At 40.7% G+C, this 27,616-nt stretch overlaps 1 protein-coding gene across 13 annotated transcripts in view; it reads right to left on the bottom strand.

Moving 5' to 3' along the window:
• The window catches only part of FANK1 (fibronectin type III and ankyrin repeat domains 1), a 169,126-nt gene that overhangs the window by 136,305 nt on the left and 5,205 nt on the right, over nt 1–27,616 (bottom strand). For 2 of the 13 annotated variants that reach the window (XM_063782246.1, XM_063782254.1), the window contains exon 2: nt 21,907–21,952. The exons of 10 other annotated variants lie outside the window; for them this stretch is intronic. In XM_063782246.1, the coding sequence (XP_063638316.1) occupies nt 21,907–21,922 (16 nt within the window). In that variant the 5' untranslated portion in view covers nt 21,923–21,952. Of the gene's footprint in view, nt 1–19,598; nt 19,687–21,906; nt 21,953–27,616 lie in introns of all 13 variants that reach the window. One more of the 13 variants, XM_054659979.2, reaches the window with a different exon arrangement.

The raw sequence follows: 27,616 nt of genomic DNA, 5'->3' as shown, positions 1-27,616 counted from the left end.
ATACAGGCAGTGCTTTCTCCGAAGTTTCACTTATTTGATTAAGAGAAGTTCCCCCAGGAGGAATGCTGTTTTCTGTCATAAACCCTGCCCTCCTTCCTGGGATCTACATTAACCAGACTCCTATGGAAACAGAGGAAACTAAAAGGTCTCCACACTCAGGATACCACACCAGACAGACTTTTCACCTATTCTGAAGGCTGCTACCTGAGGGACTTTTTTCTGCATAAGAGCCTTTGTTCCCAGTGCAGTTCCTCCCCTCGCTCTCCCATAGCTTGTCGCCACTACCATCCAGGGGCCTTTAAGCTCCTGTTTCTTTCTGCAGCTCAAATTGCTAGCTAAGCTTCAACCACCTGGCTCTTCTGTGAGTCTCATATTTCGTGGACTCCTGTGCATACGCACATCATCAGGCTGTATGCCACTGTTCCTGCTAATCTGGCTACTGTCAAGTTTATTACAGAGACTCAAATTATCGAACCTTCAGGGAAAAGAAAGTTCAAAACTCCCCTGCAACCAAAAACATTATCCATAAAGGAAAATGCTGATAAACTGGACTATAGCAAAATTAATCATTTTTATTCAAATAATCATTCAGAGAATACTGGGTAGAATATGACCAAATAACTTTGTTCCATAATATAAGAATTCCTACAAATCAGTAATTTTAAAAAAGAAGACAGGTAACGCAATAGAAAGCTAGGCAAGAGACCTGAGCAGGCCCTTTCCCAAAGAGAACAACTAAATGACCAGTATTAAAACATGAGAAGATGCCCTTCCCTACTTAGGCATTACGGAAATTCACATTACAAACACCATGAGATACTACTACACATCTACCAGAAAGACTAAAAGTTTTTAAAAGCTGACACGATAGTAAGTACATGGAAGTGTCAGAGGGGTTTGAAAAAGAGCAACTCCATCTTGAGTAGGAGCTGGGAAAAAAGGCTGAGACCTACTGGGCTGCATTCCCAGAGAGTTAGGCATTCTTAGTTATAGGATGAAACAGGAGGTCAGCACAAGGTACAGGTCATAAAGACCTTGCTGATAAAACAGTCTGCAGCAAGGAAGCTGCCTAAAACCTACTAAAACCAAGATGGTGACAAGAGTGACCTCTGGTCGTCCTCCCACTGCTACACTCCCACTAGCGCCACGACAGTTTACAAATGCCATGGCAATATCAGAAATTTACCCTACATGGTCTTAAAAAAAAAAAAAAAAAAAAAAAAAAAAAAAAAGGAGGCATGAATAATCCACCCCTTGTTTAGCATATTATCTAGAAATAACCATAAGAATGGGTAACCAGCAGCCCTCGGGCTGCTCTGTCTATAGAGTAGCCATTCTTTTATTCTTCTACTTTCTTAATAAACTTGCTATCACTTTACTCTATGGACTCGCCCTGAATTCTTTCTTGCACCAGATCCAATAACCCTCTCTTGGAGTCTAGATCAGGACTCCTTTCCTATAACAGAAGGATGGGAAACAACTGGAACATTCATCCACAGCTGGCAGAGTGTAAACTGATATAGCCACTGCAAAATTTTTAGCAGTATCTCCTAAAACTGTATGTACACTCTATAAAGCACTTGCACTCCCAGATACAGATCAAATTAAAGTACACATGTGTGCACCAAAAGGTAAGTACAAGAAAGTTTAGGGCCGGGCACAGTGGCTCATGCCTGTAATTCCAGCACTTTGGGAGGCCGAGGCAGGCAGATCACCTGAGGTCAGGAGTTCGAGACCAGCCCGGCCAACATGGCAAAACCCCGTCTCTACTAAAAAAAAATTAGCCAAGCGTGGTGGTGGGCACCTGTAATCCCAGCTTCTTGGGAGGCTGAGGCAGGGAGGATTGCTTGAACCCAGGAGGTGGAGGTTGCAGTGAGCTGAGATTGCACCATTGCACTCCAGCTTGGGCGACGAGAGTGAGACTCCATCTCAAAAAAAAAAAAAAAAAAGTTTATAATGGCATTACTCATAATGGACCCAAGCTTGGAAGAACCTGAATGTCAGCCACCAGCAGAACAGATAAACATATTGTGCAACATTAGTAAAACTGAATGCACACAACAATAAACAAACCACGGCCATGTGCAACACCATGGATAGAACTCACAAGTCTAAAGCTGAGGAAAGAAGCCAAAAGAAAAGATCGCATTTATAAAGCGAATAATAGGAAAACTAATCTATAGTGTAAAAAGTCAGAATAGGAGATATCTTTTGCTTGAGCCCAGTAGATTGAGCTGGGTGTGGCATGTGTGCCTCCTGTCCCAGCTACTCAGGAGGCTAAGGTGGGAGGATCGCTTGAGCCAGGGAGATTGAGGCTGCAGTGAGCCATGATCATGCCACTGCACTCCAGCTGGGGTGACAGAGCAAGACTGTCTCAAAAGACAAGATGGTCATTTTAGGCCAGGCTCGGTGGCTCATGCCTGTAATCCCAGCACTTTGGGAGGCCAAGGAGGGCAGATGACCCTGCCTCGAGAGGAGGTAAGAGCAGCAACTAGAAGGAAACAGAAGAGAGGCTTCTGGGTTGCTGGTCATATCCATTTCTTAGGTGTTAACTAGGTGAAAATTTTGAGTTGTACGTTCATGATCTCCTTACCTGTATGCCTCTTATACCACAATAAAAAAAAAATTAAGTATGAGACTAACATAATAGAGCTTAAAGTGTGCAGAAATTGAGGGAGCTCACCCAAGGAAACCATTACTAAACAGATACCAAAAAGATTTCACGCAGGAAGAAAATGATCTCAAGTGGAAGATCTGGGATATAAGAAGAAATGAAGAGCAGGAAAAAGACAGGTGAATATATGGATAAAACTAAACAAATGTGAAATGTATAAAACAATAGAAGTAATGTCCCATGAAATATAAAAAGAAAAATGATAAAATATATCAAAACAACTTCGATGGATCACAAGATAATTATGCTGAATAAAAAAACTCAATCTTAAAATATCAGACAGCGTATGGTTTCATTTACATGTGTTCTTGAAATAAAGTTATAGAGATGAAAAACAGATTAGTGGTTGCCAGGGGTTAGGGAGTGAGGAACGTGTTTGTGACTATAAAATGAGTAACACAGGGGATCCATCCTTCTGATGGAACTGTTCTGTATCTTGACGATGGCGATGGTGGTTAGGTATCTAATCTATGTACATGATAAAATTTCACAGAACTAAATACACAAAAAAACTAAAAGTGCACATAAAACTGGTGAAATCTGAACAAGGTAGTTAATGCAAGATGTTACCATTGGCAGAAACTGAGTGAAGACTATATGGGATTTCTTTATATTATTTCTTAAAACCGCCTGTGAATCTGCAATTATGTCAAAATAAAAAGTTGAAAATATACTGTAGTAGCATAACTCAAGAGGAGTTTAATGCGATGAAAGTATTCTTAAGTTATCCTATCACCCAGGAGGAGGATAAATTTTAGACTTTCATAACTTAAATATGCACATTTAAATTAGCATGACAGTTACTAAAAGAATATAAACAAAGACTAACTTAAAATGACTAGAGAAGAAAAAATATCCCACCAATTGAAAAGAAGGCAAGAAAGGAAAAGAAGAAACATAAGTAGGATAAATAGAAAGTGATAAAATGACACAAACACATATGCATGTACATACACACCACTCACCATCCATACAGAATCCAAGTATGTCAGAATACAAATATATGCAAATGGACTAAGTAATCCAGTTAAACATGGATAAATTGTTAAACTCTCATTCCATGCTATTTTTAAGTCATATTTAAAATACAAAGATATTGAATGATTTTAAAAGGTATTAAAATATGTATCAGAGGAGCCAGGCTTGGCGGCACATGCCTGTAATCCCGGTGACTCAGGAAGCAGAGGTGAGAGGATCCCTTGAGACCAAGAGCTCAAGACCAGCCTTGGCAATATAGCCAAACTCTATCTCTAAAGAAATAAAAACAATTATTTGGCGGTGTTGGCACACATCACTCTAAAGACTGAGGTAGGAGGATCATTTGAGCCCAGGAGTTCAAGGGAGCAGGGAGCCACAGTCACGCCTGTGAACAGCCCCTGCACTATAGCCTGGGCAGCACAGTGGAAAAAAAAAATACACACACACACGTGAAAGATACACAGTGCAAAGTCTAACCAAAGTTACTATAGCTATATCATACGTAATGTTGAAAGCATACATAAATGAAGGAAAACATTTCATTTTGATAAAAGTTCAAATTAAAAAAAGATGTATATTTTTTGAATCATATGCACCCAAGTACAGCCTCAAAAAGCAAAAGTTGACAGATGAGGAGACAGACAAATCCATGCTTCTAGTAGGATATTTAATATATCTCTCAGTAAATAAAGTATAAAAATAATTAGGGAGGATGAAGATTTAAAATTATGAAAAAAATACTCAATGCAAACATATAGAACATGAGATTTAACTACAGAAATAGACTTCCCTTCAAGAAAATGTGGACAAGTTCAAAAATTAACCATACAGACGAGTGTTAAGTAACAAATTTCTAAGAAAGTGGACAGATCACAATTTCTGGTAACAATTTTAGAAACTTTCTAAAAGTATACTTTTAAATAGCCCATAGCTTGAAGATAAAATAAGGCAAATTCATCATCAGTTCTACATATTAAAAACTGTAGGATATAATTAAATCCATTCATAAGGGGAAAATGATAGTTTTTTGTTTGTTTGTTTTTTGTTTTTGTTTTTTTTTTTTGAGATGGGGTCTCACTCTGTCACCCAGGCTGGAGTGCAGTAGCACAATCTTGGCTTACTACCCTCCACCTCCTGGGCTCAAGTGAGCCTCCCACCTCAGCCTCCCGAGTAGCTGGGACCACAGGCTCACACCACCACGCCTGGCTAATTTTTTGTGTGTTTGGTATAGATAAAGTTTCACCATGTTGTCCAGGCTGGGGAAATTTATAGTCTTAAATGAGAACATTAGAAAAGGAACTTGGAAAAAACATCAACAGACTGGGCACAGTGGCTCACGCCTGTAATCCCAGCACTTTGGGAGGCCGAGGCAGGTGGATCACGAGGTCAAGAGATCGAGACCATCCTGCCCAACATGGTAAAATGCCATCTCTACTAAAAATACAAAAATTAGGTGGGCATGGTGGTGCACACCTGTAGTCCCAGCTACTCGGGAGGCTGAGGCAGAAGAATCACTTGAACCCGGGAGCTGGAGGTTGCAGTGAGCCGAGATTGTGCCACTGCACTCCAGCCTGGTGAAAGAGCGAGCAAGACTACATCTCAAAAAAAAAAAAAAAAAAAAAAACACTAAGCATCAGTCAATAAATCAGACAAAGAACAAGTTAAATTCAAAGAAAGAAAAAGGAAAAACATAACAAACAAATGAAACACAAAAGAAACACACAATAGAATCAGCCAAGCTAAAACTTGTGGGTTTTTTGGTTTTCAGATAGGGTCTCATTCTGTTGCCCAGGCTGGAGTGTAGTGGCTCAATCACAGCTTACTACAGCCTCCCCCTTACAGGCTCAAGCGATCCTCCCACCTTTGCCTCTCAAAGTGCTGGGATTACAGGTATGAGCCACCATGCCCTGCTAAAACCTGGTTCTTTAAAAATACATTATAAAATTCACAGACCTTTAGCAAGAGTTGTCAAGAAAAAGCAGTCAAAAAACAATCTTGCACAGGAGGACTGTACTACAGATAGAAAGACTCTGAAAGGAAGTCATAACTTGCAGGCCAAGAACAATGGCTCGCACCTGTAATCCCAGCACTTTGGGAGACCGAAGTGGGAGGAATGCTCAAGTTCAGGAGTTTGAGACCAGCCTGGGCAACATGGTAAAACCCCGTCTCTACCAAAAATACAAAAATTAGCTGGGCATGGTGGCACGTGCCTGTGGTCCCAGCTACTTGGGAGGCTGAAGCAAGAGGGTGGCTTGAGCCTGGGAGGTGGAGGCTGCAGTGAGCCATGATTGTACCACTGTACTCCAGCCTGGGCAACAGAGTGAGACCCTGTCTCAAATAAATTCATAATGTAAAATTATGAATACCTTTATGCCAACAGACTTTAAAGCATAGATGAAAAATCTTTTTTTTTTTTTGAGAGAAGGTCTCATTCTGTCGCCCAGGCTGGAGTGCAGTGGCACAATCACAGCTCACTGCAGTCTTGACCTTCCAGGCTCAAATGATCCTCCCACCTCAGCCTCCCAATAGCTCACACTACAGGCACCCACCACCACACCAAGCTAATTTTTATTTTTTTTGTAGAGATGGAGTCTCACTATATTGCCCAGGCTGGTCTTGAACTACTGTAGTCAAGTGGTCCTCCCACCTGAGCCTCCCAAAGTGCTGGGATTACAGGCATAAGCCACCATACTTGGTGAGATATGAATTTTTGGAAAAAAAAATCAAAATTGACTCAAAAAGTAGAAAAAAATCTACATAGATTAAATATATTGAATCAGTAATGAAAAAACTTCCCATAAAGAAATTTCCAGGCCCAAGTGCCTTCACCAAAAAGTTCCATGAAACATACAAGAAAAAGAGAAACAAACCAATCAACCAAACAAAAAAAAACTCTGCCACTAACACAAACTGAGAGAATAAAAAAAGAAGACTCCCCAGTTCATTTTATAAGCTTAAAATAAAAATAACCTTGATATCAAAACCCAACAAGGCAAGTGCAAGAAAAAATATTTACAGGCCATCATTATTCAACGTGGATCAGAAATTATTTTTAAGATGTACTGGCCAGGTGTGGTGATCATGCCTATAATCCTAGTACTTTGGGAGGCCCGAGTGAGAGGATGGCCTGAGCTCAGGAGTTTGAGACCAGTCTGGGCAACAAGGCAAAATCCCGTCTTTATAAAAAATACAAAAATTAGCTGGGCATGGCAGCACACCTATAGACCCAGCTATTTGGGAGGCTGAGGTGGGAGGATCACTTGAGCCTAGCAGGTTGAGAATGCAGTGATCCCTGATCATGCCACTGTGCTCCAGCCTGGGCAACAGAGTGAGACCCTGTCTCAAAACAACAACAGAAAGATGTACTGACCACCCGTGATGCTGGCCAGGATGGCGTATGTATGCTATGGCCTGTCATTTCCACTGATCACAATTTGAAACTCTGGACAAAATATAAATAGCAATGATCCAAGTACTCTGAAAAGTAACCAGCAGACAGGTTGGGAAACGTCAAAACCTGAAGAATTATCTGGATGACGGTGGTGAGAGATCATATTCTGGGTCATAAAACAAACCCTAAAGTTAAACAATTAAAATTCAGTGAATTATTTTCTCTGATGACAGAATTAAACTAGGAATCTAGAACATTTCTAGAACATCCCCAAATATGAGAAGTTAAATGGCGTACTTCTAAATGGCCCATAGGTCAAAGAGAGTATCTTAAGAAAAATTGGAAAACAGTTTGAACTTACTAAATATGACATCATCTTATCAAAATATGTGCTTACAGGGCAATTTATAGCACTAAATTATGAGAAATGAAGCATCAAATCAATAATGTAAGCATTTACTTTAAATTAAAAAAACCAAATAAACTCAAATCAGGCATAAGAAAAACAGACTAAATCAGTAATATTTAAACAAAAACAGTAAAGGAAAAAAATTCAACAAAATCCAAAGTTGGTTCTTTGCAGGGGTGGTAGGAGGTGGAAATCAATCAAATGAGGAAGCCTCTAGCAGACTGACAAAGGAAGAAGAGAAAAAACAAATTACCAATACCAGAAATGAAAGGATTATTACAAATCCTGTAGACACTAGAAGGCTAGAATGGATACTACAAAAACAAAACAAACAACTATATGCTTCTAAATTCTACAAATTAGATGAAATAGATCAATTCCTTGAAAGACAGACTACCAAAACTCAAGAAGAAACAGACAGCTTGAATACCCCTGTATTTATTAAAGAAACAGAAGTGGCACAGCACTTTGGAAGACAATTTGGCAGGTTCTGATAAAGTCAAACATACACGGACCATGTGACTCCGCAATCCTACCCTTAGGCATTTGCACAAGTGAAATGAAAACCTATGCTCAGACAAAAAGCACTTTGTGAATTCCAATCCACTTACAATTTACCAAAAACTGAAAATAGTCCATATTCCTCCAATGACAAACCAATAAGCAAACCATGTAGTATTTATACAATGGATTACTATTTGGCAATAAAAAGGAATAACTGTTGATACAGTACATGAAAGTAGCCAGACTCAAAGGCTACATCCTGAACGATCCCATTTGTATAAAATTCTGAAAAAAAAGCAATGCTAGAGGAACACAGATCAGTGATTGCCAGAAGTTTACAATGGAAGGTTTTACTATAAAGGGCAAGGTAATTTTTGGAGTGATCATATAATTTTGTAATCTACCAAAAACAAACATAATAAATGGGCAGATAAGTTCACGGAGTGGAAAGTTCAATATTGCAAAGGTCTCCCAAAAATGACCTATCAATTTAATCCCAGTGGAAATTCCAACCAGTTTTGTGAAGGCTGCTAAGTCAACTCTAAAATGGCCAAGAATAGACAAGATCACCGGAGAGGAAGCAGGAAGGTGGACACAAATATCTTCTGATTGATGAGTGAAATCATTAGAAGGCCAGCAAAAATACAAGTAAGCCAGAATTTCTAAAGCACCACAAAAGAACACTAGTTAGTAGTGCATATAGGTATCTCCCAAATTTGTTGTAAACATAGGCCTTTAAAAAAAATTAGAAACTGATATTTAAAGAGATATAAACTCATATTAAACCTTTTAAAAAACAAATTCTAATCAAGGGCCTCACCTAATTTCATAAAAGGTTGTACAGAACCAACCATTGCTGCAAACGATGTGCTGCCCTGAGATGGGAGGATCCCAGTGGTCCCTCTGGGTCAACAGCAGCTACGCGGCTGAGCCCAAACTCTGATAAAAATAATGATCGTAGATAGATAATGTAACAATTTATATCAATGCTACCCATAAGTCACAGAGAAGCAGAAATGTTTATGTGGCCTCCTGCCAAAAACAATCACTTGCACTTATTTCTAGTACTCCAGAAGACAGTATTAGAAATTTTTCAATTTAGAAAAACATTTACAGCAAAGAAAAAAATCTCTGTAAATTTCCTGCTTAACCAATCTAGTGAATTGTGATGAGCCATATAAATTCATTTAGCCACCTTATGAAAGACTTAATCCAAAGTCACTTCTAACTTCTAGAAGAGCTAATGTATTATAATCACAGTTGTGAAAGACTCAAAGGCCAGAAATGTCAAGGTTTGGTCTATATCTTAAGTCCAGAAAAAAAATAAAAGCAACATGTACAGGCCAAATGATTGCCAATTTTTTCGGCCTATGTCATCTTTCTTCACTATAGCCTGAAATTACATTTCATGTTTGACAATTCTCAGCAAGGAGACAAAACAAGCTTATGAGTAAAATAACAGAAAGCAGAGCCACAGAGAGTACGAGAGACAGGAGTCATCTCCCAAGTCCAAGTTCAACCTCTGTATTATTAGACAGGGCCTCAGTGTCTTTGAACTGCAAGGAATTAATATTGGTTGTAGCATGAGTAAAACCTATCTTCTACTCATCATGAAAAGTCACAGTCGTTTTGTTTAAAGACTCCAGAATTATAGGCAGAAACAAATAAGAAGGTTACACACCTACTGTTTGGTGAAACGAGGAATCAGGAATGAGCATTCCCAAGAGAATACAATTACAAAAGTAAAATCATCTAGGGTTTTCGGGCTGCTTAAAAAGCCCAGAAAGAAGTGCCAAATGAGAAAATCATCAAATTCAGTGGAAAAACTCACTTAAGGGTGTCATGGTCAGCTGCGTTTCCACCCCTTTGTTGCACTTCAAATCCTGCGTATTCCACAAAGACTTGCTCGTTTCTAAAGGCTATGGTTCACGTTCAACAGAATAGCAGTAACCACCATGAGCCTGAGGGCTGCCTAGTCTTTAGTATTCTGCCTTATTCAAAGAAATGAGTCTTTCCCTCATTTGTAAAGATCTCCCGAGTCCATTACAAAAAAAGGAGCAGCAGCCAGGCGCAGTGGCTCACACCTGTAATCCCAGCACTTTGAGAGGCCAAGGGGGGAGGATCACCTGAGGTCGAGAGTTCGAGACCAGCCTGGCCAACATGGTGAAACCCCAACTCTACTAAAAATACAAAAATCAGCCGGGTGTGGTGGTGTGTGCCTGTAATCCCAGCTACTAGCAAGGCTGAGGCAGGAGAATTGCTTGAAACTGGGAAGCGGAGGTTGCAGTGAGCCAAGATCATGCCACTGCACTCCAGCCTGCGGGACAGAGCAAGACTCTGTCACAAAAAAAAAAAAAAAAAAAAAAATTCTTACCTCCTGGAAGTATTTTACTAGTGTTGGTTTCTATTTGACATTAAACACTTCCCCAGGCCAATGCATTAGCAGTTAGCTCCTTACTGAATATTATCTGTAGCAAACAGTAGCTGACTCCTAGCTCTCTCCAGTGAACTTGAATTTAAATTTATAGAATTCTCATGACTTCTATTTCATCTTGAAACCCAGAGACTCCTTCCCTTTCCTAGTGATTTACCTTTCAATTATATGTAGACTGAACCAGTCCCAGCCATCTTTAGTTGTTCTCTATTCAAATGTACTTTTGTTTCTTGATTATATCTTCAATTATTTTAGTTATTTCTGAGATTCTCCCCTGCAATTTCTCCAACTATCTAGGGCATAAAGAGTGCATGAATAACATTATAAAGGCTATTGAAGACTTCAAATAAATAATCTTTCCAAGCCTCAGTTTCCTCATCTGTGAACCAGGAATAATATTTACTGAACAAAGTTGTTCTAAGGATTAGTGAAATATATGTAAAGCACTTAGCATTTAATAGGTGATCCAATGGTAAATGGTGCTTATAAAATGTCTTTATCATGGTAAAGTATATATAACTATATATATATTTTTTGAGACGGAGGCTTGCTCTGTCACCAGACTGGAGTGCAGTAGTGGTGCGATCTCAGCTCACTGCAAACTCCGCCTCCCGGGTTCAAGGATTCTCCTGCCTCAGCCTCCCAAGTAGCTGGGATTACAGGTACCCGCCACCACACCTAGCAAATTTTTGTATTTTTAGTAGAGATGGGGTTTCACCATGTTGGCCAGGATGGTCTCGATCTCTTGACCTCGTGATCTGCCTGCCTCAGCCTCCCAAAGTGCTAGGATTACAGGCGTGAGCCACTGTGCCCAGCCCGATTTTAACCAGTCTTAAATGTACAGTTATTGGCATTAAGTGCATTCATGTTGTTGTACAACCATCACCACCATCCATCTCCAGAACATTTTCATCATCCCGAAGTGAAACTCTGTACCCAGTAAGCAATAAGCCCTCATTCCTCTCTACCCCAGCCTCTGGCAACCACCAAACTATCTTTTTTTTTTTTTTCTTTTTTCTGACAGAGTCTCACTCTGTCCCCCAGGTTGGAATACAGTGGCATGATCATAATTCACTGAAAGCTTGAACACCCCAGATTCGAGTGATCCAACCTACCTCAGCCTCCCCAGTAGTTGGGACTACAGGTATGTTCCACCACACCTGACTTTTCTTTTTAAAGTAGAGATGAGGTCTCACTATGTTGTCTAGCCTGGTGTTGAACTCTTGGGCTGAAGTGATCCTCCCGCCTTATCCTTCCAAGATGTTGGGATTACAGGAATGAGCCACTGGGCCTGACTACCATTCTACTTTGTTTCTATGAATTTTACTGATCTAAGTATCTCATATAAGTGGAATCATATGTAAGGGAGGAAAAATATTTTTCCTCCACCCTTCTAATTTCTTGGCTGGGGCTCTTGTACCAAAAGACAGATTAACGCGAGAAAAGCATACACATTTACTTAATATAAGTTTTATACGACACAGAAGAAATTGACTTTTCTGGAAGTAACTTGATATAACTAGGAACCTTTGTAAGGAAATAAAGACCTGAAGAAACAGTTAAACCTATGTCTTTGTATATTAGGTTCGTCAAAAGACTAAATTACAACAAATTAGGTTTTATATTAAGTTTATCAGAGGACTACAACAAATTTATAGATTTAATTGGCTTTTATTCATGATTCATGAATCTGGGCACCTTCCACTCTACAAAACAGCATGAGAGCTCCCACTGGGCAATAGCAGAACCACAGGTTTTATGAGGTAGGAACAAGGAAACAGAATAGAAAAACCTGATTGGTTAACATCAAGCTACTTCCCTTACTTTTTTGTAATGGTTAAAGCAGAGGGGACTTCCTTCTTCCGCTGATTCAAGTAGACTGGCATCTCATGTTTTCAGGAAAAACTGGTCTGTTTGGGGATCTATCTGCTTCCTTAAAGTTTCAGTTTGATGACACAGCATTTAGCATAAGTAACTCCATTTTGGTTTGGTCTGATCTGTTGAGGGCTAGTGCAGGAGCTCAGCCCAAAAGAATGGCCTCCCATAATTTTTAACAGTTTGATGAAAAGTGGAGAGAAGCAGAAAATTGTGAGAGGACAAAAAGGGGTAGGAGCTAAGCGTAGTAAACTGGGAGTATCATTCAGATTCCTTTCAGTGTTATCTTCAGAGAGAAGGATGCTCCTTCCTCCAGGGACAGGGAGGGCACCTCTCACCCAAGGGCCTTGTGACCTGCGTCAGAGAAGAGGGTGGGAAGGTCAGAGTGTCCTTCCTGTCATTTCTGAGATTCCTTCAGCTTCAAACATTCAATATGCTAAGGTGGCCATTTTGGAGATTATCAAGAAGCTGATCACATAAAATACTTGTTCTTTGGTGACTGGTTTATTTCACTTGGCATAATGTCTTCCAGGTTCATCCATGGTGTAGCATGTGTCAGAATTGCCTTTCTCTGTAAGGCTGAATAGTATTCTACTGCATATAGTGTATATATACCATATTTTGTTTATTCATTTGCAGATAGACACTTGGCTTGCTTCCACCTTTTGGCTATTATGGATAATGCAAATGGTATATTTTAACTACAGATTTTTTTATATCAAATAGACATAAACAATCAAAAGAATTTATCCTACGCCCACAGAGAAGGCAGATGGGGTCCCTGATCGATTACAGGGGTTCTCTTTTTAAAATGCCTTCTTCATAAACCTATGTGAGGGGAATACTGACAGTACCTACTTTTTATAGATGAGAATTCTATTTAAGAGCCCTCATGTCTGGGTGTGGTGGCTCATGCCTGTAATCCCAGCACTTTGGGAGGCCAAGGCAGGCGGATCACGAGGTCAAGAGATCAAGACCATCCTGGCCAACATGGTAAAACACATCTCTACTAAAAATGCAAAAATTAGCTGGGCGTGGTGGCATGCACCTGTAGTCCCTGCTACTTGGGAGGCTGAGGCAGGAGAATCGCTTGAAGCCAGGAGGCGGAGGTTGCAGTGAGCTGAGATTGCACCACTACTGCACTCCAGCCTGGTGACAGAGCAAGACTCCGTCTGAAAAGAAAAAAAAAATTCTCATTACTTTCTCATATTACACAGAGGAGCTACATATGACAATTAACTAAACTGAAGAAACAGACAAACTGCTAATCTCAAGCAGTTATTACAAACTGTCAAGTTAATATAGACAGCAACCTGCAGTTTGAAAATGCCAATCACTACAAATCACAGGGAAAACATCTGTGCTTCAGTGGAAACACTACACACTGTTTAGATCACACTCCTTCAGACTTTTGAGATAGATCTCCCTCCGTCACCCAGACTGGAATGCAAGGGTATGATCCACTTCCCTGGCTCAAGGGATTCTCCCACCTCAGCCTCCTGAGTAGCTGCGACTACAGGCTCATGCCATCATGCCCAGCTAATTTTTGGAACTTTTTTTGTAGAGACAGGGTCTATGTTGCTCAGGCTGGTCTCGAACTCCTGGGGTCAAGTGATCTGTCTACCTCAACCTCCCAAAGTGCTGGGATAACAGGCGTGAGCCACCACACCCAGCCCCTTTAAGGTTTTCTAGTCTAGCCTTTCACCTGTTTTATGGTATGTGAAGTTAAAAAGAACAGATAATGCAAATGATTCTTGTTTATAAACATGCAAATCAACCTGCCTTGGAAAGCCAATCCTTCTCCATGTGGCAAAGCCACTTATGCATCAATTTCCAGTTTATTTCAATATTCTGAGTAATAGATGTGTCCATCCCTTTGGGTTCCCTTTTGAACTGGTTGTAACATCTCACTGCTCACTTCATTAATAAAATATTTAACATTTATATCTATATGAATGATAGTTTTCCCTGTTTTTGAAAAGTTACTCTTTAACAAATGTAACATGCACAGGTGAGTTAACGCCATGCTTCTCAAAGTGTGGCCTGTGGAAAGAGCAGCCTGGCAGTCCCCTGCAGTATTTTTGACAGAAATGCACAACACTGGGCATCGACTCAGGAGTGTGGAGTTGTAGCCGGATCCCTTTCACTGACACATTAGCCACCCTAGGTTAATAAACATCACTGACCAGCCTCAAGGAATAGGAGTGCTGGATCTACCAGTCTCTCCCGACCATTCCCTGGGCTTTGTCAAGTGCGTTCTGCCTGCCAAGCTCACTCTCGGATCAGATGGGGCCTCCCTGCCAGCAGTTCTACCTCATCCCCTCCGCACCTAAGTCATCCCCTCCGCACCTAAGTCAACCCCGGAGTTCAGACCTCACTTCTGATCTCCACCACCCCTCCTCCCCTTCTACGGTGACTCAAACCTTCAGGCAGTGAAAATAAGCTCACAAACTAGGAGACTACAGCTTCAGACCACACATTTTCCACTGAGCCAATATCTGAGCAAAAACTAGTTTTCTGGAGTTCGGGGGATGAGGAAGATTTGATATTAAAAGTGTCCTTGGTGGCCTTTCAAAGCTCAACATCATCTAACAAAAATTTTATTCCTTTTTCATTTCTGTTAGGGAATGTTTAGTTTTTCCTCTTTGATAATGAAAATATGGTTAACAAACATTGCTTTGGACCAATCTTCCTTTTCACAAATCACTGAGGTTTGTCTATCCACAAGTTCTCAGTCCGGCCTACATTTTCCAGTCTTCCATTTACCTATTCAACCAATACCTGAGTGCCTGTCATGTGTCCTCCCTGCGAACATGCTGGTGACAGCGTGAGCAGGCAGGGCTGGTTCCTGTCCTCATGAAGCTTACACTACCTGAGGCTGGGGTGTAGAAACTGACACATAAAAAGACCACTGAGACTTTTTAAATATATATATATATATATATATGGCATACAAAGATGCTGAGCTGGAGCTTTGGAAAATGAAGAAAAAGTAATACAAATTTAGAATGTGACATCGAGGAATGAAGACCATCACTTAACATATCCTATGTTTAAAAAATCTAATGTCCATAGGAAGTTGTCTGGGAGGCAGGCAGGGTTTCATACTGTAATGAGTACTTAGAAAGTTTAGAAGAGTTCTAATGGTTCTTAATTTAAGAATTATAAGAGGTAGATTCAGGTAGAGAGAGATTCCCATGATATTCACTGCTGGGTGGAGAAGGAGATCCATCCCCCTCCACTCACAAACATCCTCTTTGTGTTTTTACTCGACAATCCTTCATTTAGCTGATCCATCTGTATTTATATTTGTTCTCTTCCGGATCTTGTTTCATAGTCAATATCAAGTGTTTTTGTGTAAACTGCCTGGTCTTGACAGGCCAGGCACGAAAGTAGGCACCATTCACACAGCATTGCATTTAATCTTCACAAGACCCCTGCAAGGTGGGTCTCAGCCTCCCCTGATACAGGTGAAGCAGGAGGCTCAGGGCTGCTACAACTTGCCCCCAGTCCCAGAGCTGGTATACAGCAACCCAGATTGACGGATTCCAATACCCATCCATGCTGCCTTGCCTAACCATGTTGTTGGTGCCAAAATTTTGTAAATTAACCCAGGTTTCTGTAAAATTAACTCAAAGTTAACATACGCTATTTGGAAGTAGTGGTGGCAATGACTTATCAGAGAACTTTTAAGAGAAACAGCTGTGGCAAACGAGCCTGAGTCACACTGAAGTTATCTGTAATCAAGTTACCAACGGACAACTGATTAGTGAATGAAGCTGAGCGCCAGGACTCACGACAGCTGTCTGTTTCATAAACACGCCCTCCTTCCTCCTTCTGGCCGACTGCTAAAGGGTTTAGGTGTCATGCAGAATGAGTTTGGGTGTCATGCAGCGTTTAGGTGTCATGCAGAATGAGCAACAAGCAAAATGTAGGTGCAATCAGATAAGGGTGGAGAATTACCAGTATCTTTAGAATCACCTGTTGGGCATTTCTGTTGATAATCACCAATTCAGAACAGCAAGGACTGAGAAGCCACAAGATTCCCTTAAAAGGCCTCATCCATTTGCATACTTTTCTGTTTTCAGGAAACAAAAATTATGTTTTGTGGGCTCACAGTCAATAGATTTTTGTTCTGATTTGTATTTCCATGATACATAATTTTGTGGTTTCTTTGAAGTTTAAAGAATTCTGAATGTATATGCTAACACTGATTCACATTAAAGCTAAGCAATAGGCTGGACACGATGGCTTACGCCTGTAATCCCAACACTTTGGGAGGCCGAGACGGGCGGGCCACTTGAGGTCAGGAGTTTGAGACTTGCCTGGCCAACACGGTGAAAGCCCGTCTCCACTAAAAACACAATTAGCTGGGCATGGTGGTGGGCACCTGTAATCCCAGCTACTCGGGAGGCTGAGGCATGAGAATTGCTTGAACTCAGGAGGTGGAGGTTGCAGTGAGCCAAGACTGGGCCACTGCACTCCAGCCTGGACAACAGAGCAAGCAAGACTATGTCTCAAAAAATAAAATAAAAACAAAGGTAAGCACTATATATTAAGTAGATGATTGAATATTTTAACCAAGGGTGTAAATTATTAACCAGGATATTTAAAAAGCAATGAATTGAAGTTGCTGACATTTTTAAGAGAGCTGTGTCTTTCCCTAAAGTTTTAATCTCAAACACACACACACACACACACACTTTGGTGGTGCCAATAAAAAGGAAACAAAAATAAAATGGAGAAATGGAGGTAATGATGATCCCCAAGCTAAAGGAAGAGGAGGAGGGGGGTAGATACATGTTATTTTCGTTCTTTCCTATTTCACTCTTCACTGGAAAAGCACCTGAGTTACAGTTTGTGATTCTGTTAGTCCTTCAATATGGTAAAACAAACAGGTTTATCTCATGTGCAAATAATCGATGAGGAGTGGCTGCCTCCAAGAGCCTGGGTAATGTTGACCTTAGTGGGAAGGATCTGAATCAGCTGCCAGGGCCACACACGTGCTGTGTGTTTGTTGATCCCGCCTTATGTCAACCAGTCAACATCAAAGACGATCAGGGCATTGCTAGGCAACCACTTCTTCAGTCTTCACTAGTCAATTATTGTGATTAGGATATTTTAGTTCTAACATTTTGTTTTCCTAAATGGAACTTGATAGATGGATAGAATGGATTCTACATCGCATTTTTTCCCCTCTAACTATCACGCACAGATGCCGTTGAGTATATCATCTCCTCCTTCTGTGCAGGGAGCCCGCCCTATATAAGGTTAACAGGAAGGACACAAAGGTATGCAGTGGAGAAAAAAATAGAAATAAGGACCCAGGCGTAACTCTGAAGGAGCTTCTAACCATGTTGTGCAGATGAGGAAGACTCAATAATTAGTAAGTTATCCAAAGAAATTAGGGCTTTTTACTAGCAGAACAGTAAAAATTCTAAGTTTGATAACACATTGAGTTGAGGAGGCTGTGGGAAAGAGGCATTCACTCATATTGCTACTAGAAGTATAAACTGGTATACTAGAGGAGAGTGATTTAACAATTATCAACACTAACTACCTAGTCCACATCTAGACATTCATTCTGCAGATATACTTGCCCAAATGCAAAATGTCAGATACACATTGTTTCTTGCAGCTTTGCTTATAATTGTAAAAACAGCTCTTCCAAGTTTCCTATTGCTGCTATAGTTAGTTACCACAAATGTAGCAGCTTAAAACAACAGAAACTTATCTTATTATGAGCCCGGAGGTCAGAAGTCCAAAACGCGTCTTGCGGAGCTAAAATCAAAGGCTGGTTCCTTCTGGAGGCTCTAGGGGAGAGTCCGTTTCCATGCCTCTTCCTTCTGCTGACGGCTTTCCACACACCTTGGCTCTATGATCGTGTATCACTGCAACCACCACTTCCATCTTCGTATCGCCTGAGTCTGACGCTTCTTCTTCCCGCTTATAAGGACGCTTGTGATTGATTCCATTGTGCCCACCTGGATGATACACACTCCTCTGCCCATCTCACAATCCTTACTCCCAAGGCCCCTTTGGCTATGTAAAGTAATATATTCCTAGATTCAGGGATTTGAATGTGGACATCTTTTTTTTTTTTGGAAAGACGGAGTCTCACTGTGTCGCCCAGGCCGGAGTGCAGTGGTGCAATCTCGGTTCACTACAACCTCTGCCTCCTGGGTTCAAGTAATTCTCCTGCCTCAGCCTCCCAAGTAACTGGGACTACAGGCACATGCCACCACACCCGGCTAATTTTTTGTGTTTTTAGTAGAGACGGGGTTTCACTGTGTTAGCCAGGATGGTCTCAATCTCCTAACCTCATGATCCGCCCGCCTCGGCCTCCCAAAGTGCTGGGATTACAGGCATGAGCCACCGCACCCGGCCTGTGGACATCTTTTATTCAGCCTATCACAATAGCAAACGTCTGGAAACAAACTGGATGTCCATCAGCAGTGGACTGATTCAATAAATTATGATAAATTCATACAACAGAATACAGTTGTTTAAAATACGAGAAAATGTATTATGTGCTAAACAGAAAACTCACCAAAATATAATGTCAGGTGAAAAAAGCAAAGTACAGAACAGACAAAGGAATGCAGTATACATAATTTGCTTCTATATATAAGGTTTAAACTATCTCTGGAATGATATACCAGAAATTAATCATGGTGGTTACCTGTAGGACAGGAAGAGGGTGGTGGCATTGCAAGAATGAGACTTTTCACTAACACTCTTTCATAATTTTTTATCTTTGAAACTTGTAACTATATTACTTATCCAAAAAGTAAAATAATAAAGTCTAGAAAGAGTAAAAAGAAAACAAAGTGTAAAAAAAGTTATAGATGGGGGATAAGTACCCATTGTAGGACTCTTTATGCCAGAGCTGTACAATTTTTAAAAATGAGAAGTATGTATATGTTACCAGGAATGCCAGGATATATGATCAAGTGACTGAAAACTATGAACAAAATAAAAAACAGAAAAAAGAAACAAACCCAAAAGTGCTTCAGGTATTAGAATTATCAGACATGAACTTTAAAGTAATTGGTAATATTATCAAACCTAGGTTTAAATAACTAGTAGTTTTTTTTTTATCTTGGTGCTAGTTACAGAGATTTATTTACATTGTGATAATTCATCCACCTGTACATTTAAGATGGCACACTTTCTCTCAGGTATATTATACTTCAATACAATTTTACGAAAGTAGAAAACTTGTGGGATGTGACTAAATCTGGGGTGGGGGAAATCTATAATCGTAAACACATGTATTTGAAAACAAAACAAAGTACTGAAAAACAATGATATGATAGGTGTGGTGGCTCACATGTACAATCCCAACATTTTGGAAGGCCAAGGCAGGAGGTTTGCTTGAGGCCAGAACTTCAATACCAGCCCAGGAAACATAGTGAGACCTGTCACAGCAAAAAAAAAAAAAAAAAAAAAGTTAATTGGTCATGGTGACGCACACCTGTCGTCCCAGCTACTTGGAGGGCTGAGGAGGGAGGATTGGATCACTTGAGCTCAGTAATTTAAGGCTGCTATGAGCTATGATTCATCACTGCACTATAGCCTAAGTGACACAGTAAGACCCTGTCTCAAAAGAAAAAAAGAAAAAGAAAAAAACCCCACTGATCTAAGCATCCATCTCAAAAATAGCAGCAAATTAAGCCAAATGAAATTAAAATGATGGAAATCATAAGGATAAAAGTGAAATCAATGAAAAAAAAAACAAAGACATAATAGAGAAAATATAAAAAGCCAAAGCTGTTTCTTTGAAAACAGTATTCCAGTTGCTAATCTCTGTGGCAGCCAGCCTCCAAGATGGCCCCCAGTGATTTTCACTTCCGCTATCCATGCCTTGTGCAGTTCTCTCTCATATTAAATATGGCTGACCTGTGTTATCAAAAAGATAGTTCAAATTTCCTAGGCTAGATTATAAAACACATGGCAGCTTCCACCTTGCTCACCCTGGGTGAAAGTAGCTACCATACTGCAAGGACATTCAAGCAACCCTACAGAAGTTAATGCATTACATTACAGAGGTCTCCTGCTAACAGACAGCATTGACTTGCTAGCCATGTTAAGTGAGCCACCTTGAAATTGGATGCCCTAGCCTCAGTCAAGCCTTTGGATGACTGCAGGCCTAATCAACACATTGACCAAGACAGAACCACCCAGCTAAAGCATTTCTCAAATCAGGACCCACAGAAGCTCTATATTAGTTTGCTATTGTTGTATAACAAATGAACATCTCAGGAAATATACATATATTGTCTAGTATATTTTCTCTTATACAGTTTCTGTGGGTCAGGATTTCATTTAAGAAAATACATGTTTATTCTTTTTTAAGTGGTTTTTTTACTTCCTTTTTTTAAAATTTATTTTTTATTTCAATAGGTTTTTGGGGAACAGATGGTGTTTGGTTACATGAGTAAGTTCTTAATGGTGATTTCTGAGATTTTAGTGCACCCATCACTCGAGCAGGGTACACTGTACCCAATGTATAGTCTTTTCTCCCTCATCCCCCTCCCACCCTTTCCCCTGGGTCCCCAGAGTCAATTGTATCATTCTTATGCCTTTGCATCTTCATAGCTTTGCTCCCACCTATGAGTGAGAACATATGATATTTGGTTTTCCATTCCTGAGTTACTTCACGTAGAACAAGTCTCCAATTCCATCCAGATTGCTGCAAATGCCATTATTTTGTTCCTTTTTATGGCTGAGTAGTATTCCATGGTACATATATACCACATTTTCTTTATCCATTCGTTCACTGATGGGCATTTGAACTGATTCCATATTTTTTCAGTTGCAGATTGTGCTGCTATAAACATATGAGAAAAGGCCAGGCACAGTGGCTCACACCTGTAATCCCAGCCCTTTGGGAGGCCGAGGCAGACAGATCACCTGAGGTGAGGAGTTCGAGACCAGCCTGACCAACATGCAGAAACCTTATCTCTACTAAAAATACAAAATTAGCTGGGTGTGGTGGCGCATGCCTATAATCTCAGCTACCTGGGAGGCTGAGGCAGGAGAATTGCTTGAACCCGGGAGGCAGAGGTTGTGGTGAGCCGAGAGCGCACCACTGCACTCCAGCCTGGGCAACAAGAGTGAAACTCTAGTCTCAAAAAAAAAAAAAAAAAAAAGGGAGAAAAAAAGTATTTATTCTCTCGTTTTTTCTGTGGGTCAGGAATTTGTGCACAGCTCAACTGGGTTCACTGCATAGGGTCTCACAAGGTTGCAGGCAAGGTGTCAGCTGAGCTGGGTTCAAGCTCACTCAGGTTGTTGACAAAATTCATTTCCTTATGTCTGTATGATTGTGTAGCTATGTTTTTTATTGGGTATTGGCTGGAGGCCACCCTCAGGTCCTAGACACCACCTGCTGTTGGGCTTCCTCAATATGGTCACACACTTCCTCAAATCAGCAAGGAGAATCTTGCATGCATGCTAGCAATATGTCTATCTCATATCCTAATGTATGTCTCTCTCCTCCTCCTCTCCTCTTCCCTCTCCTTTCTTCTGTGCACACACACACACACACACACACACACACACACACACATCCCAGGAGTAACAACCCATCACATTTGCAATATTATGTCAGTTAGAAACAAGTCACAGATCCTACTCACGCTCACTCGATTTCATCCAAAAGGTTGAGCAGTGATCCCATCCACACTAAAAAAGGAAGAGATCATACAGAGTACAACACCAGGACATTGAGATCATGGGAAACATCTTAGAAGTCTGCCTATCACAGATAATAAATACTTGTTGTTGTTTGAAGACATTAAGTTTCAGGTAGTTTCTTAGGCAGCAATAGATAACTAATTAGTAAGAGTTGTGCCTAACTAATTAGGCACAAGTTAGAATATAAGGAGTGAAGAGTTATCACTATAGATCCTACAGATACTAAAAAGATAAGAGTTTGTTTTACTATAAGCAAGCCTATCACAATAAGACAATTTAGATTAAAAGGCTTGTAAGTTTTATGCTTTGTATATTTTACCATGATAAAAACATTTTATAAGCATCACTTACCATTTGATCACCTACCATTTGATCACCTATTAAATGCTAAAGGCTTTACATACATTTCACTAATCCTTAGAACAACCCTGGTTCAGTAAAAATTATTCCTGGTTTACAGAGGAGAAAACTGAGGCTCAGAGAGGCTACTCATTTATTTGAAGTCTCACAGCCTTCATAATGTTATTCAGGCACTCTTTGTACCTTGCCACACTCTTCTCTAGATAACTGGAGAAATTGCAGGGGAGAATCTCAGAAATAACTAAAATAATTGAAGATGTAATCAAGAAACAAAAGTACAATGTTTGAATAGAGACCAACTAAAGACGGCTGGGACTGGTTCAGTCTACATGTAATTGAAAGGTAAATCAGTAGGAAAAGGAAGCAATCTCTAGGTTCAAGATGAAATAGAAGTCATGAGAATTCTATAAATTTAAATTCAAGTTCACTGAAGAGAGCTAGGAGTCAGCTACTGTTTGCTACAGATAATATTCAGTAAGGAGCTAACTGCTAATGCATTGGCCTGGGGAAGTGTTAAATGTCAAATAGAAACCAACACTAGTAAAACACTTCTAGGAGGTAAGAATTTTTTTTTTTTTTTTTTTTTGAGACAGAGTCTTGCTCTGTCCCCAAGGCTGGAATGCAGCGGCGTGACCTTGGCTCACTGTAACCTCCACTTCCCAGGTTCAAGCAATTCTCCTGCCTCAGCCTCCCTAGTAGCTGGGATTACAGGCACACACCACCATGCCCAGCTGATTTTTGTAGTTTTAATAGAGATGGGGTTTCACCATGTTGGCCAGGGTGGTCTCAAACTCCTGACCTCAGATGATCTGCCCACCTTGGCCTCTCAAAGAGCTGGGATTACAGGCATGAGCCACTGCACCTAGCTGCTCCTTCTTTTTTTGTAACGGACCTGGGAGATCTTTACGAATGAGGGAAAGACTCATTTCTTTGAATAGGGCAGAATATTAAAGACTAGCCAGCCCTCAGGCTTATGGCAGTTGCTGCTATTCTGTTGAACGTGAACCATAGCCTTTAGAAAGGAGCAAGTCTTTGTGGGATACACAGGATTTGAAGTGCATCAAAGGGGTGGAAACCCAGCTGACCATGATACCCTCAAGTGAGTTTTTCCACTGAATTTGATGATTTTCTCACTTGGCACTTCTTTCTGGGCTTTTTAAGCAGCCCCAAAGCTCTAGGTGATTTTACTTTTGTAATTGTATTCTCTTGGGAATGCTCATTCCTGATTGTTTCAGTAAACAGCCTTGAACTCCTGGCCTCAAGTGATCCTCCCACCTCACCCTCCTGAGTAGCTGGGACTACAGGCTGCAGAAACTTTTAAGAGAAAATAGAGGGAACAGAGCCAAGCTCATTTTTTGAGATTAAGATAAGCTTGATATCGAAACTAGACTTGTCACAGAGAGTGCAAGAGGCGGGAGTTATCTCCCAAATCCAAGTTCTGCCTCTGGATTATTAGACATGGCCTCACTGTCCTTGATCTGCAAGGAATTTATACTGATTATAGCATTAGTAAAACTTATGTTCTATTCATCATGAAAAGTCATTTTTTAAAGATTCCAGAATTATTAGAGGCAGAAACAAATTGAAAGGTTGTACACCTACACCTGCTGTTTGAAAAACACAACTTACCAAAGCCAAACAGAAAAAGTATGTAAACTCCTATGTCTAGTAATAGGTAGAATCCGTAATTTAAAACTTTCCCACAAAAACAATTCCCAGTTCCTGATGGCTTCACTGGTGAATTCTTCAATGAAAGGGAAAAGTAACACCAACACTACAGAATTTCTTTTTTAAATTTAGGGACAGATTTTTTTTTTTTTTAATCTTAGTGACAGAGTCTCACTATGTTGCCGAGGCTGGAGTGCAGTGGCTATTCACAGTCACGTTCCAGTGATCCTCCCACCTCAGCCTCCAGAGTAGCTGGGACTACAGGCTACAGAAACTTTTTTTTTTTTTTTTTTTTTTTTGGGACAGAGTCTCGCTCTGTCACCCGGGCTGGAGTGCAGTGGCGCAGTTTCAGCTCACTGCAAGGTCCGCCTCCCGGGTTCACACCATTCTCCTGTCTCAGCCTCCCTGGTAGCTGGGACTACAGGCACCCGCCACCACGCCCGGCTAATTTTTTTTGGTTGTATTTTTAGCAGAGACGGGGTTTCACCCTGTTAGCCAGGATGGTCTCGATCTCCTGACCTCGTGATCCACCCGCCTCAGCCTCCCAAAGGGCTGGGATTACAGGCGTGAGCCACCGCGCCAGGCCAGAAACTTTTAAGAGAACAAAAATAAAGGGAACAGAGCCATGCTCATTTTTTGAGATTACAATAAACTTGATACCAAAAGTAGTCTAAAAAATTACAAAAAGTAAAACTACAGGCTCATCAGTCACATGAACACAAGCCCAAAAGTCATTTTTAAAAACAGCACACTAAGCGGGGTGCAGTGGTTCATGCCTGTAATCCCAGCACTTTGGGAGGCCGAGATGCAAGAAGTGCTTGAGCTCAGGAGTTCCCTTTATTTTTGTTCTCTTAAAAGTTTCTGCAGCCTGTAGTCCCAGCTACTCAAGAGGCTGAGGTGGGAGGATCACTGGAACATGACTGTCAATAGCCACTGCACTCCAGCCTGGGCAACATAGTGAGACCCTGCCCCTAAGATTAAAAAAAAAAAAATCTGTAATGTTGGTGTTATTTTTTCCCTTTCATTGAAGAATTCACCAGTGATGCCATCAGGAACTTGGGATTGTTTTTGTGAGGAAGTTTTAAATTATGCATTCTATTTATTTCATAAATATAGGGGTATACATACTTCTTATGTTTGGTTTGGTAAGTCGTGTTTTTCAAACAGTAGGTATACAACCTTTTAATTTGTTTCTGCTTATAATAATTGTGGAATCTTTTTTTAAAAAAATGATTGACTTTTCATGAGTAGAAGATAGGTTTTACTAATACTACGCTCAGAGTTAATTCCTTGCAGTTCAAGGACACTGAGGCCCTGTCTAATAATACAGAAGAAAAACTAGGATAGTGGCAAGACTAGCCTGGGGAACAAAGTGAGACTCCAGTTCAAAAAAATAAAAAATTAGCCAGGTGTGGTCCCCGCTACTCGGGAGGCTGAGGCAGGAGAATAGCTTGAACCCAGGAGGTGGAGGTTGCAGTGAGCCTAGCTTGTGCCACTGTACTCCAGCCTGGGCGACAAGAGTGAAACTCTGTCTCAAAAAAACAAAACAAAACAAACAAACAAACAAACAAAAAATATAGAGAGAGAGAGAGAGAGAGAGAGAGGCTGCCTAGAGAGGAGTAATACACTAAACTAGCAATGCTAGTTTCAATTTAGGGTGAATTACTTCAGTAGAGAACCGAAGTATGTGCACTAGCCTGAATACGTTTATTTAAATTAAAAAAATAAAAACTTTAAAAAAAATTAGAGATGGGGTCTCGACATGTTGCCCGGGCTGAATCCAAACTCCTAGGCTCAAGCAGTCCCCCCCGCCTCAGCTTCCCAAGTAGCTGAATAAGCTGATTTAAGTTGTTTTGTTTCTCTCAGGGAGTGCACAAGAGGTGGAGGGAGGAGGCAGGAGTGTGGGGATGAGAGCACCTTCCCAAGAAAAGGCCTGGAAGAGTTTCTAACAACCAGGAAAGGCCTGGGGCACAGCAAAAGGAACTGGCCTTTGCCTCTAGGAGAAAGGAATGCCTCCTCCCTTCTTCCAGCCTCCCTTAAGAAAAATACCCAAGAACGCCCCCAGCCCTGTGAGCACAGAGCACTGGTGTGAGTTGTTTACTTGTTAATGAGTTTGCACCACTGTCTGCATGTAATGAGTCATTCAGGTCATTCTGGGATGATGTTGGTATGCACAAACCCCTCCTTTAATCTGGTTGGCTAGTTCAGAATAGACAAGTTTTAACACTGCTTCCTTCTCCCATCAAGAAGTAAAGCCCAGGTTCTGAGGAACAGACTCCATCTGGAGACCATGTTTGGTGAACCTGAGCTTCGGGAAAGACACGGCTTCAAGCCTCAAGTCGTTTTGCCCCTTCCTGTGGCTGACGGCATCAGAGGTCAGGATCACAATGAATTTTACCATTCTGATGGGGATTTTAAAACATGACTGTTTAAAAGACACTGCTTTGAAACATTTTTTTAATCTTGATTTATATAAGCATTTATTTCTTGATAAGATTTGAATTATAACCTAATTGATGGACTTAATATTCTTCGGGGCTAAGACTACATGAGAAAAAAATGTTATACAGATTTTTTAAATGATTCCTGGGCTTAAGGAAAAAATTACTTTTAAATCCTTACCAGTCTCCCAGATAATTAATGAGCAGGTGCTGCCTGGGAGTGTAAAGATTTTTAGGTCTTATGACCTCATGGCCGCTTGGTCCAAAAAATAAGATTACTTGCCTCCTTCCTTATTCTTACCAGATAGAATGAGACTCGTTTAAAACATCTCGTTTAGGTTAGAAAAGAAAATGGGACACCATATTTGTAATCGACCTAACATTTATAAGTACCTGATTTAAATGAACTTTACCCAAAGCACAATCCACAAGAGGCACTTCAAATTTCACTGGAGCACAGCCCTTTGTGTTGTAGAATAATGTAGAATAAAATGGCTTTCTTTTTTTAAGTACACCACAACACTCTTAAGGAAATGAAAGTAGGTAAGGCATCTATCTGTGAGCAGCAGTGCTATCCATTCCATGAATGTTTAGGGTTTACTCCATGTTAGGCACTAGGAACAGGATGGCAAACAGGGCAGACAGGTCCCCTGACCTCTTCCACCACCCTACAGTCGAGTGAAGAAAGTAGAATTTTTTTTTTTTAATTATTATTATACTTTAAGTTTTAGGGTACATGTGCACAATGTGCAGGTTAGTTACATATGTATACATGTGCCATGCTGGTGTGCTGCACCCATTAACTCGTCATTTAGCATTAGGTATATCTCCTAATGCTGTCCCTCCCTCCTCCCCCGACCCCACATTGCTCTTGTCTCCCAGGCTGGAGTACAGTGGTGCTATCTCGGCTCACTGCAACCTCCACCTCCCAGGTTCAAGCAATTCTCCTGCCTCAGCCACGTGAGTAGCTAGGATTACAGGCGTGCAACACCACACCTGGCTAATTTTGTATTTTTAGTAGAGACGGGGTTTCGCCAGTTGGCCAGACTGGTCTCGAACTCCTGACCTCAGGTGATCTGCCCGCCTTGGCCTCCCAAAATGCTGGGATTACAGGCATGAGCCACCACGTCCAGCTAGATTTTAAATATTAACAAAATAATTACAAGTTCTGATTATTACTATT

The sequence above is a fragment of the Pan troglodytes genome, chromosome 8, assembly GCF_028858775.2.
Source record: "Pan troglodytes isolate AG18354 chromosome 8, NHGRI_mPanTro3-v2.0_pri, whole genome shotgun sequence".
NCBI lineage: Eukaryota > Metazoa > Chordata > Mammalia > Primates > Hominidae > Pan > Pan troglodytes.
This window is presented reverse-complemented; position numbering and strand designations above follow the sequence as displayed.